Genomic DNA, 12,960 nt, shown 5'->3' with positions numbered 1-12,960 from the left:
GTGGGTGTGGGCTATAAGACCCTCATTCTAGCTGCCTGTAACCCAGTATTCTGCTAGCAGCCTTCAGATGAAGACATAGAACTTTCAGCTCTTCTTGCACCATGCCTGCCTAGATGCTGCCATGTTTCTGCCTTGATGATAATGGACTGAACCTCTGAACCTGTAAGCCAGCCCCAATTAAATGTTTTCCTTNTAAGAGTTGCCTTTGTCATGGTGTCTGTTCATGGCAGTAAAAACCTACCTAAGACAGTACTTGTAAGGTTTTCTTTAAAAATAAATAAATAGAATGAAATGAACAAATGAAATGTTGAAATGAAACCTTCAAATAAGTCAACCACACACACACACACACACACACAGAGCAACTTACTGTCAGGAAACGATTAAGATCAGGAAAGTCAAAAACATTGGCAATTTCTGATAAGGTATTTAAAGCCATCTCTCTGTGATGAGCAACATCTTGTTTTCGCATCTCAGAAGACTGGCAAGGAGTGCTTGGGAGTGCTGTCATCTGACTGGAGTGGAGAGATTCTACCAAAAACTAAAGCAAAAGATTTTTCTTAGTTTTCAAAGAAGGAAGGAATTCTAACTAACCCCCCTCCCTGCCCACCAATGAATACTTTTTAAGTTAGCATAAAGGATAGTTTTAAGTTCTATACTGCCATAGTTGGACTCTTTCACTTCACTTTAATGAGGTAAATTATGTCATAATCTACATTTTACAGAAAAGTAACCAATCTTAGTTAAGAAACTTTAATATCATGCTAAGGATTATATCACAAATCAGGGAAAGAACAATACTTTAATATGGCCTAACTTTCCAGACATTAATGATTTGCTTCTGAAAACAAAGTGTCCTATTTACAATATCATCACTAAAAAGGCTAAAAAAATGACTCCCTAAACTTAACAAGAATATAATAATAATTTACCAATTATTAAAAGATGATATTCCTTTTCATTTACAACCCATATATTCAGACAATTATCCTTAAATATAAATGGCAAGCCGGGCGTGGTGGCGCACGCCTTTAATCCCAGCACTCGGGAGGCAGAGGCAGGCGGATTTCTGAGTTCGAGGCCAACCTGGTCTACAGAGTGAGTTCCAGGACAGCCAGAGCTACACAGAGAAACTCTGTCTCAAAAAACCAAAAAAAAAAAAAAAAAAAATTCAGTTCTAAATAAATATAATTTAGAAAATAATCTTTTAAGACAAGCAAAATAAGAAGACATGCATATATTGTTTTCCTTAAGCTCAGTCTGGTCTCAAAGTTCTGGCCTCAAGTGCCCATACACTACCTCAGCCTTCCAAATGAAGTAACAGAGACTATCAACACACACACTACTTTGCCTGGCTTCAACTTCTTTTTTAACTCCTGTAAAATGTTGCTATTGTTTATTGAAAGGCTGAAAGCTGGCTCTCACCTGACAGATCGGTTTCTTATATTGACTGAAAAAATTCTGCAGTTTAACACTTTTCGCTGCAACTAGTGCTCTAATCTCTGTGTATGCCGCTCCAGAGACGGATGCAGACTTAGACAGCAAGCAATGCAGTAAATGCAAGAGTGCGAAAGGTATCAAATCTCCTTTTGCTGCCCTGAAAATAAAAACACGGGGAAGTCAGTGTCTCAGAAACTAACGCAGACACACAAGGATATGGAAATCATATTTTCCCATAATATATATCTTGTATCACAATTTATTCTTCTCTCTTTTTTTTTTTTTTCAGTGCACAGTCGGCATGTATTCTGCCACTGGACTCCATCTCCAGCCCTCACATCTGTAAATATCAGGCAAATAAGACGGGGACAAAAATAAGCAAGTTTCAATTCAAATACTGTCAAACATACCTTCCAATATCCCCTGTTGTAAGAATCAAAGTATCCTTTAGCTCATTATTCCTTGCTATTTGGGCATGTGTATATGCTTCCTTCATTCTTAAGACAAAAAGCTAGAAAAGCAAAGTTCACTGGTCAGAACAGTTCTAGACCTAGGTTTATAAAAATCATATATTTTAATTTAAGATTTCTAACCTCTTTTACAAATCCATCTTCAGAGTTCAAGGATTCCAATATATACTTGATATTTCCACTAAAAGCAATTCTAACATCCTTGTCTGGATCTTCCATCAAATTTAATAAAGTCCCAAGAACTGCTTTTACCTCTGTTTCATCTTCTTGAAAATCAAGATGCTTACAAAGATGATGTAGATTGTCTATGAAAGCTAAAGTGAGATAGTATTTTCTAATTTGACACATCATATAACAAAGTTGTACTTAAAAACACTGTCAGCAAATAAAATACTGCAAACAACTCCACNTTGCCTTATATATCAATATTTAGATATACATGGCACATATAATTTAAGGAAATTAAAATAGAACTTATTAATTTATTTGTTTGGCTCTGTGGTTGTTTGTTTATTTTGAGACAGGTCTCACTGTAGAAACCTGGCTGGCTGGCCTGGAATTCTATTTGTAGACCAGTTGGCCTTGAACACAAAGATCCACCTGCCTCTGCCTCCTGAATGCTGGAATCAAAAGGACATGTGCCACGACAGCTGGTAAACTTACCAGCTTAAATTACTTTATAGTTGAGAAAGTGGGGAAGAGCCTTGAACACATGGGCACAGGGGGAACATTCCTGAACAGAACACCAATGGCTTAAGATCAACAATAGACAAATGGGACCTCATAAAATTGCAAGGCTTCTGTAAGGCAATGGGCACTGCCAATAGGACAAAAAGGCAACCAACAGATTGGGAAAGGATGTTTGTGAATCCTACATCCGTTAGAGGGTTAATATGCAATATATATAAATAACTCAAGAAGTGCGACGCCATCGCTTCTTGGTCTTTTGGCTAAGATCAAGTGAAGAAGTTAGACTCCAGAAAATCAAATAACCCTGTTAAAAAATAGGGTACAGAGCTAAACAAAGAATTTTCAACTGTGGAATATTGAATGGCCGAGAAGCACCTAAAGAAATGTTCGACATCCTTAGTCATCAGGGAAATGCAAATCAAAACAACCCTGAGATTCCCCCGCACAACGCTCAGAATGGCTAAAATCAAAAACTTAGGTGATAGCAGATATTAGCGATGATGTGGAGAAAGAGGAATACTCCTCCATTGCTGGTGGGATTGCAAGCTAGTACAACCACTCTGGAAATCAGTTTGGCGGTTCCTCAGAAAATTGGATATAGTACTACCTGAGGACTCACCACTCCTGGGCATATACCCAGAAGATGCTCCAACATGTAGTAAGAATGCATGCTCCACTATGCTCTTAGCAGTCTTATTTATAATAGCCAAGAGCCAGAAAGAACCCAGATGTCCTTCAACAGAAGAATGGATACAGAAAATGTGGTACATTTGCACAATGGAGTACTACTTAGTTATTAAAAATGATAAATTCATGAATTCTTAAGCAAGTGGATAGAACTAGAAGATATCATCCTGAGTGAGGTAACCCAATTGCAAAAGAACACACATGATATGCATTCACTGCTAAATGGATATTAGCCCAAAAGTTCCAAATAACCAAGATACAATTCACAGACCATAAGACGCTCAAGAAGAAGGAAGACCAAAGTGTGGGTGCTTCAATCCTTCTTAGAAGGAGAACAAAATATTCACAGGAACANATATGGAGATAAAGTGTAAAGCAGAGACTGAAGAAAAGGCCATCCAGAGACTGTTCCACCTGGGGATTCATCCCATATACAGCTAACAAACCCAGAAACTATTGCAGATGCCAAGAAGAACATGCTGAAAGGAGCCTGATATGGCTGTCTCCTGAGAGGCCCTGCCAGAACCTTACAACTACAGAGACAGATGCTCTCAGCCAACCATTGGACCGAGCACGGGGTCCCCAACAGAGGAGTTAGAGAAAGGACCAAAGGAGTTGAAGGGGATTGCAACCCCATAGGAAGAACAACAATATCAACCCACCAGACCCCCTAGAGCTCCCAGGGACTAAGCCACAAACCAAGAGTACACATGGATCCAGCTGCATATGTAGCAGTTGTCAGGCATCAATGGGAAGAGAGGTCCCTGGTCCTATGAAGGCTCGATAGATGCCCCAATGTAGGGGAACTGAGGGCAGGCGGAGAGGTGGGAGTGGGTGGGTGGGTGTAGGAACACCCTCAAAGAAGCAGGGGGAGGGAGGATAGGATGGGGGTTTCTGGGGTTGTGGGGGGACAGGGAAAGAGGATAACATTTGAAATGTAAATAAAGAATATCCAGTAAAAATTACTTCATACTTAGTAAAAGTTTTAAGTGATTTAATTTAAAATAAATTCTAGGATCTAAGTTATCAAAAGATCATTTTTAGATTTTGTAGATTATTACCTATTAGACTCAAAATTAACTTTAATTCAAAAAGCTCTCAACTGAGAGGGATCTTAGTCTTATTGTTGATTTTATAGAACTTGGTTCATAGAACCACTTATCAACTATCTGAAAGCTTGTCAATAAACTACAAGTTACTATCTAAACATATGGGTCTCCCTGGTGTATGTGTAAATCTCCACCCTCCAACAAACTCATACTACAGTATCACTAGAAAGTGTTTTTTAATTTCCAAGTAATTACTCACCAAGTTTTACTGGACTAGGTGTATTTTTGGTCAGCAGGAAAAGGAATGACTTGCAAATGGAAGCTTTCACTTGAGAAGATGAACATTCATGCTGAGAAGTGGCTTTCAGGTTCTTACTGAACAAGTCCATATGTTCAAGGCAAGGCTCTACTGAGGAACTCAAATAAAACATGCCGTGAAGAGTACAGACAAGTTGACCAAGGACAGAAGCAAATTCTTTCTTGACCATGTCAGAATCATCTTTGACTCTATCTCTGGAGAAAAAAAAAAAGAGAGAGAGAAAGTACTAAATCTTACCAGTAAATATTTTGGATTACACTTTCTAGATTTGAGACAAAGGGGAAAAATAAAATTTAGAATAGAAAAATTTAATTTTCAAGCTACAAGCAATATTTGCTGTATGTATTCTGCAATAATAACTTGGACACTCAGACTAATGATTTATACAATCAAACAATATATTCAAATCAAAGTCTTAATACATACACAAGCATCTTGGGAATTTGGTTACAAGAATTCTGCTGATGCAATAAGATAAAAAATCCTTTAACACAACTCGCCCGGATTACTTCATGGGAGCTCTTTAGGGCCCAATTATAAACTGCTGTTCTCCATTCAAGGAATATTCTTCTTGGAAACAGTGTCAGAAGAAACACACATTGTGACTGTGCCTGTGGAGCTAAACAGAATTAACTTTATGAAACAAGATTTCTTTAAAAATGTTTATTTTGAGGTATAGGGCAAGTATACTGCTAATATACCAAACTCCTTTCTGCATTCTTTTAAGTATTCTCCTTTTAACTATTGAAAAAATGTGTGATAAAGTATTATAAATTCTATACAGAGATTAATTAAACACAACAAAATAAGCTATATACATCAGACAATTTTGTGACTACTTACAGTAACTATCCCAAACCCTCTGGCTTAATGGCAGAAGGTTAGTAGCAAATGTGGTCATCTTTAAAGAGTTATCATCAGAATAGGAATAAATCCATGGAAGTGAGAGCATTCCACATAACTCTTCCAGAACATGATCCTCGAATGAACTTTTTACTACAGAGATAGATAGACAAAAGGACATAAATTACGTATTCCTTTATCATATTCGTCATTTTACTTTACCAATAAGAATGTAGATATCCAAAACATATGAACTTAAAACAATATTTAATTAACAAGGATTCTTAAAACAAAGGGCAAGAAACAATCTTCTGTTTTAACTGGGAGTAGTCTGTGACAAACCTTGCACATGTTTAACATGTATTCTACCACTGAGCTATACTTCCAGGCCCATGCTGAAGTCTGTGAGGCCAATGAAATCAGATGTGGCTTAAAACCATATGCATCTATATACCATCTATATGGATCATAGTGCTCTTCAGATTCTCAAACCAAAACATTTAAATGTTTCAAATGAATGTCTATTGACTAAATCAAAATGTTATACAAGTAAATGTGAAACTCAGAATCTACCAGTAAGCTTAATTAACAGAAAAATTGAAAATATTCTGAATCTTAACAATACTTCTGCATTTAAACTTGAAGCAGAAACAGAAATCCTCCATCTACAATGACTAACGTCTATCACTTAGTTGTACTCACCTTGCATATACATCAGAGCATCAAAAATTCTCACCATACTATCAATGACTAATTCCAGTTCAAGTTTCTGAACAGATTCCAACAAACTCCTACAGCTTTTAAGCACTTTTGTATAAAAATCCAAAGACATCCAAGTTATTACTACTGGAGGTTTCTTCTTATATTTGTGTTGATAATCCTTGACATTATGGCTGCAATGAGTACATTTGTAAAAAAAAGACTAGAGTTAAGAATTCTGTTATAGTCTAACAATATTTTAATAAAGCCAAGGGAAAATTAAGTACAGAACTAACCTATTATAACCTTAAGCCAATTTAAAGTCAATATGCAAAACAACCTATGCTTAAGTGTATTGCCTTTATGTTGCTCTAAGTCACTGCTTTTTTCTATAATAGTGTGTGGTATGTGTGTATATTTGGGGGCAGGAGGGGATGGAGGGAGGGCAGAAACACTGATCTAGAGGTAATCCTCCTGTCTCAGCCTCTTAAGAAAATCACTCATGTGATGTGGGGAATTGATCTAGGATCCTTGAATGTTTAGTTACCAGGCTTAAATAATGATNGAAGACATGCCTGTGTAATTATTAACTGATGTGGCAAACACTCTTCATAAAAGTTCAAGCATCTAATAATCTCTTCTTTGTTAATGTATTCTAACAAGAAAAGTTGACATCTCACAATAATGGCATGACATGGGCATGATAAGTTTCATAGTTTCATTTTCAGATTTTTTACTTCCAGTCCAGAAATCTTTGTTCATTAAGTAGTAAACTGCCTGGTGATGTAGAATGGATTGTTTTAAAGTAGAATTTATATAATATGTATTTTTAGCAGCATTAATTGAAAGAGGACTAGTTATCTTACTTGGAGAAAACTTAATCATTGAGATTTTTATCTGTGAATTTATTTCAAATTCTAAATTTAGTAGCAACTAAATTAATAAAATTTCCTAAAATCGCNTCTTTTAAATAACTCTGAGAATTGGTCAGGAAGTACAGAATCATCACAATCTGTCCTAAGTTATGGTAGAAAAGTAAGTCTTCACTTGTTTCTTTTGGTAGAAAATTTATATTAAAGGTACTGAACAGAAAATCTACCTCTTTTGAATCTAAATTCCTGCTCTATTTTAAGAATTACAGCCAAAAGAACCATGGGTTTCTGAATTACACATAAGTATGTTCTGCTATCTTCATATCATATGTCCTTGGGAAAAGTTATTTAGGCTTAAGAGAAAAAAAGAATCTCCCTTTTCTGTACTTGAACATTTCATTGGTAAATGAGGTTTAACAGAATTTACCACTAGGATTGACAAACCTTAAGTAAGACAGAATCAACATTTAGCACAGTACCTCCCCTTTAGCAGGTAAATAAAAGAAAATGCCTTCCTTACTTCACTACAAAGTTTGTTTCCTAAGGTCACAGAAATCAACTGAGTAACAGTAAATACAAATTCATTTGAGGAGATGGGCCAATGCGATGATTCAGTGGGTAAAATACTTNTCTTGAAAGCTCGATGACTTGACTTTCATCTCTGGAACCCATGTAAAAGCAGGAGAGGACTGACTCCAGAAAGTTGTCCTGAGCTCCACATGCATTCCGTGGTGTGCATGCACTAAAAGTATCTTTTATTCTTCTGAGACTGACTGCCTCCGTCTGCTTACCTAGACCTAGTCCTGGAAGTTTGTAGCCTCCATACAGTCTTATCAAGGCTTAGGATGTTTTCAGCCTCTTAGACTTACTGCTGAAGAAGCTCATCTTTTTTTTTTTTTTTTTTTTTTTTTCTGAACTCTGGCTGACTGATTCAACTGAGCTGTCCTGACTCAAACTCCTCTCCAAGCTCACTGATTCAATCTGGTTTCTCTGTTTCTTACTCAAATGCTCTGATTGGCCTCATACTAACTTTGGCAATCTATTCTAATCTTCTGGCTCCTTTTTATTCCCGGACTTCTTCTGTCATCACCTGCTCTGTCTACCTTGTTCTCTCTGCAATATGCCTCCTTACCCTCTCCCTCTTTCCCTCGCTTGCTCTCTGTATTGCTTTCTTAAGTAGCTTCCCCCTATCTTGTGGTGAGAGCTGGACATATCCTATTCTGACAAGTCTTTCTCAGATTTGTCACTTTGCTGCCACTCAATTAGACATCACTTTCAAACATGGGTGCGTCCTTCTACAAACTAACTTTATCTTCACTGTTTGGGGTTAAAGGTATGTACTAAGGGCATGACTGTAGTCCAGCCAGAGGGATTAAAGGTTTGTGCTAAGGACTAGGCCATACCACAACTAGAAACAGAATTTTCTCAGTGAATAACACAATCTTGGGTTCGCAGTGTGATCAAATATCCTGTAACATATACCGACAAATATCATATACACATAATAAAAAAATTTTAATCTTTGAATTTTTTTTACCCATCCATGTCTTGATGAGAACAGTGAACAGTGCAGAGAGCAGTCAGCTGTAATACAATAGTGATTCCTTCTAATGCCTCAGCAACAGAATTCTTGAGAGTACCACATTCAAGAGAAATCTGAAGGGATTCAGCTTTCTGTTTCAGAAAATTCCATAATATGCTCTTTTTGTCCATATCCACATGAATAATTCTATAAATAAGTATAATTACAGCAGAAAGTATTAATATATGATACAAATGTGTTTCAAGCAAAATATAGAATTGGCGTACAGCTCATAATTAGTGTTTACTTAACATACATAGGCCCTAGGCTTAAAGTCCAGCAAAAAATTTTAAGTAAATGCCAATATTTAAAACAAAAAAAGTCAGAAAGACAGCTCAGCAAATAAAGGCACTTGCTGTGAAGCCTGAGAACCTGAGTTTGATCACTGCAGACCCAGATGATGAAAGAGAGAACCCACTGCACTCATCTCTACACATACATTTGTTGTGATGCATACACACATGTAGACAATATAGACATATAGACAGACACACATACACCAGTAATTATAGTAGTAAAATAAAACAAAAATTGCAATATATTATCAACTTTTTATCTACATTGGGATAGATTTAAAACTGTTCAGTTTGGCTGAACTATGGCAATTCTTTGACTACATACAAAAAATAATATATTAAGATTTGAACTTGTAATAGACACACAGGTTGACACTTTCCAAATATTAAAAACCCAAATTAAACAGGCATGCAAAAACATTCAAAGCAACTACATTTACATCTATAGTGTCATAGTAGAGTACATCATAATGACTAGCAAAAGATGTTCCTTATGTTCTTAAATCAGAATAGTTAATGAAACTTTATTTTTTAAGATAAAATTTTATGAACTGTCTACAATAAAATCAGATGAGGTCATACTCTTCAGGCTGTCTGGATGGCTTTTTGTAAGAGCTGAGAGAGGAGCTGAGTCTACGCCTCTTTGGTGACACCTCATCATTATTACCACTGAGATTCTCCCGTNGAGCTTGGCATTGAATTCTTTCAATAATTTCCATACTTTCCATTTTCAAGGCTGCATAAAATGGTCCCAACAAATACTGAGAAGACAAAAATAATTTCAAATACCACCTCTTAGGAACTGTTTACATTATTTATGAACAGAAAATGCATGAGGTGTTACATGAGTCTTTTAAGACAAACCAAATACCCACATCAATCAATATTATTTTACACTCTACTAAGGATGGTTCTACAGCTTTAAAAAGGTTTACAACAAATACATACTATAAACCCTCCCCCTTTTCTCAAAATGTTATGCAGAAATCTTTATAAGGGAATCATTAACTATTTCATACTACAAATTNNACAAGATTTATAGACTAAAATAAACTAAAATGTTTAATGTTTAAAATACTGAATCAAGTTGCCACACATCTGAGTGTTTTATTATTGCCTGTCTTTCCCCACAGTCCAAACAGGAAAAATGGTATAAACTAATGTCACTAATTACACATCCTAAAGTGAAATTCACAGATAAAAGTGATTAAGCTTTTTCCACTTAACTAGTCTCCTTTCAATTAATGCTGCTTATAAACACATATTTTATAAATTCTACTTTAAAATAATCTATTCTACTTCACTAGGTAGTTCACTACTTAATGAACAAATTTTTCTGGACTGGAAGTACAAAGTCTGAAAATGAAACTATGAAAATTATCATGNCCTTGACATGCCATTATTGTAAGATATTCTCTCTTCTTGTTAATACATCCTATACATACGCACATACTTAAGTGAACAAAACACTTAATGTGTAATCTTAATAATTACTTACCCCAACACGTGTCTGAACTCCAAGAACGTCTACAAGAGCTCTACAAATATTTGTCACATAAACCTTCCTGACCTGTAAAGCCGATTCATACCCAGCTGGCACAAANGTAAGGAAATACTGCAGTAAATGACACAAAGCAGCCTTCAGCAAATCAGACTTGAGCCGCATAAGCACGCGATCTTCAAACATGANACTGAGTTTTTCCAGCAGCACATTTAAGTAGACAGGTTCAATATTTCTAAAAGCCTCTGCTTCAAAGGGGAAGAGCGTTTTTACCAGCTTTGACAATGGCTCTTCATACAATTTCAATTGGTCAGCATCCATTCTTACAAGGTGTTGTAGCAACTCCAAAAATAAGCTGAAAAAAGTGCTGGCTGGCTGTGCTGGTAATCCTCCAAGCTCAAAGAGTTCAGTTAAAAGGCTAATTGCTAAAGATCTGATTTTGGGACTACCGTGCTCTAGCAGAGCACAGCCNATTTGCCACAGTAACAATTCTTGTCGTCTAAAAAACACGGTTGGAACAATATGAATAAGAACCATTAATAGAGTGACTTCAATAAATTCTACATTTTGCACGTTCATGAACTGCAAAGGAGCTGGCTGTAAACATCCCATATGTTCATCCAATCGGCTTAAAAACCGACTAACAACCACTGGCCATTCCATAACCTCACCCGCTGCATTTCTTTTGTGGAGGTAAATTAAGTCTTCAAAAAGATAAAGTAATTCTCTTGTGAGTACCCCAAAAATAGCAGGATTCTTGCTTTTAAAAAGAAATAATAACGAGCAGATAACTTCACATATTTTCTTGTGTAGCATGTGGCAGGATGGAGTTGCTGCAATCCGTAAAAGTCTTGTAATGATCCAATGACTGAATTCTTTGAAACAAACAGAAAATATATTAAATAAATAAGTGTGAATTTGCTAAATGTTTGATGATTGATTTTTAAAGTAAAAATTTCACTAAGAGAACAGTCTATCTACATTTCGACATGATAGAAAGGCTGTACTTCAGAATATCAACTTTGGAGTTAAAAATAGTTTTAGCTTACAATCTACTAGTTATGTCAACTTCACATCTCTGAAGCTATATAATATTATCTATGTTACTGACTATTGTAATGGTCAAGTAATATAACATATGCAAGATAATCAGTATAGTTCCCAAAACATAACAAATATTCAACAAACAGAAGTTACTATTACCCCTTCAAAAAAAATCATATTTTTCTTTTTTGAGACAATATCTCATGTAGCNCAGACTGGTCTTAAAATTGCTATGTGGTCACAGATGAGTTTAAACTTTTAATAATCCTTCTATTCTCACTTCTCAAGTGCTAGGGATTATTAGCCACAACAGCCAGCTTCCTTCAAAGAAAATTACTGAAGTAGAGCGGGAGGTGTGGTTTAGTGTTAAGATTACTTACCTACTACATGTAAGGTACTAAATGCAATCCCCTATCCATATAGATATGTCATTCTTCATTCATTCATCCATTCATTCATTCAAGACAGAGTCTCTCTACATAGCTCTGGCTATCCTGGAACATATTATGTAGACTGGGCTTGCTTTGAACTCACAGTGTTCTGCCTGACTCTGCCTCCCAAGTGCTGGATTAAAGGTGTGTACCACCATGCCCAGCTCAGTTTGTTTGAAATGTTACTAGCTTTAAAGTTATTTCATAACGCACTGTGAATTGTTGTCCATACTTTAGAAAAATATAACAGAGACTGAAAATGTGATTATAGTATAATTTAAGAACTTATGACAGAAGAAATACAGAACATCAATAATAGAACATATAGTTCAGCAGCAAAAAAAAAAAAAAAAAAAAAAAAAAAAAAAAAAAAAAAAAAAAAAAAAAAAAAAACCCTAGTCCTAGGTGGCCAGGATGAGTCAGAAAACTCTTTTTAAAGAATTATTTATTTTATGTATATATGTATATGGGTACATTATAGCTGTCATCAGACACACCAGAAGAGAGCATCGAATCCCATTACAGATGGTTGTGAGCCACCATGTGGTTGCTAGGAATTGAACTCAGGACCTCTGGAAGAGCAGTTAGTGCTCTTAACCACTAAGCCATCTCTCCATCCCCCACAAAACACTTTTTGAAGGCTATATTATCAAAGCAGATACTATTAACAAATTTTAAAATATTTCATTATATAGGAAAAAGTTTGTTCTGCATCCTTTTATGAGAGAATCAGAAAGCGAGGAGCAGGAAGATTAATGGGGTAGTAACAATACAGTAAAAGTCTAGAAAAATGCCTTAACATACAGAAAGCAAATTTTTCTTAAAAGGCAATGTAGTNAAGTTTTGTTTGGTTTGGTTTTGGTTTTTAAAGAAAGTTTTTCCTCTGTGTAGCCCTGGCTGACTTGGAACTTGCTCTGTAGAACAGGATGGCCTCCAACTCAAAGATCCTCCTGCCTCTACTACTGAGCACTGGGATTAAATGCATGCACGACTACACCTGGTATAAGTATTTTTGAATAGAATGTCTAAAAAAAAAA

General features: G+C 35.8%; 1 protein-coding gene across 1 annotated transcript in view; it reads right to left on the bottom strand.

Moving 5' to 3' along the window:
* Nucleotides 1-12,960, bottom strand: part of Atr (ATR serine/threonine kinase) — a 92,243-nt gene that overhangs the window by 74,105 nt on the left and 5,178 nt on the right. Inside the window, exons 3-13 of the mRNA XM_029481984.1 lie at nucleotides 10,446-11,323; nucleotides 9,530-9,708; nucleotides 8,607-8,798; nucleotides 6,201-6,391; nucleotides 5,499-5,651; nucleotides 5,082-5,274; nucleotides 4,596-4,849; nucleotides 2,034-2,224; nucleotides 1,851-1,951; nucleotides 1,426-1,597; nucleotides 371-541 (exon numbers count right to left, since the gene is read on the bottom strand). Of these exons, the coding sequence (XP_029337844.1) occupies nucleotides 371-541; nucleotides 1,426-1,597; nucleotides 1,851-1,951; nucleotides 2,034-2,224; nucleotides 4,596-4,849; nucleotides 5,082-5,274; nucleotides 5,499-5,651; nucleotides 6,201-6,391; nucleotides 8,607-8,798; nucleotides 9,530-9,708; nucleotides 10,446-11,323 (2,675 nt within the window). The remainder of the gene's footprint in view (nucleotides 1-370; nucleotides 542-1,425; nucleotides 1,598-1,850; nucleotides 1,952-2,033; nucleotides 2,225-4,595; nucleotides 4,850-5,081; nucleotides 5,275-5,498; nucleotides 5,652-6,200; nucleotides 6,392-8,606; nucleotides 8,799-9,529; nucleotides 9,709-10,445; nucleotides 11,324-12,960) is intronic.

Source organism: Mus caroli, chromosome 9, assembly GCF_900094665.2.
Source record: "Mus caroli chromosome 9, CAROLI_EIJ_v1.1, whole genome shotgun sequence".
Lineage (NCBI taxonomy): Eukaryota > Metazoa > Chordata > Mammalia > Rodentia > Muridae > Mus > Mus caroli.
This window is presented reverse-complemented; position numbering and strand designations above follow the sequence as displayed.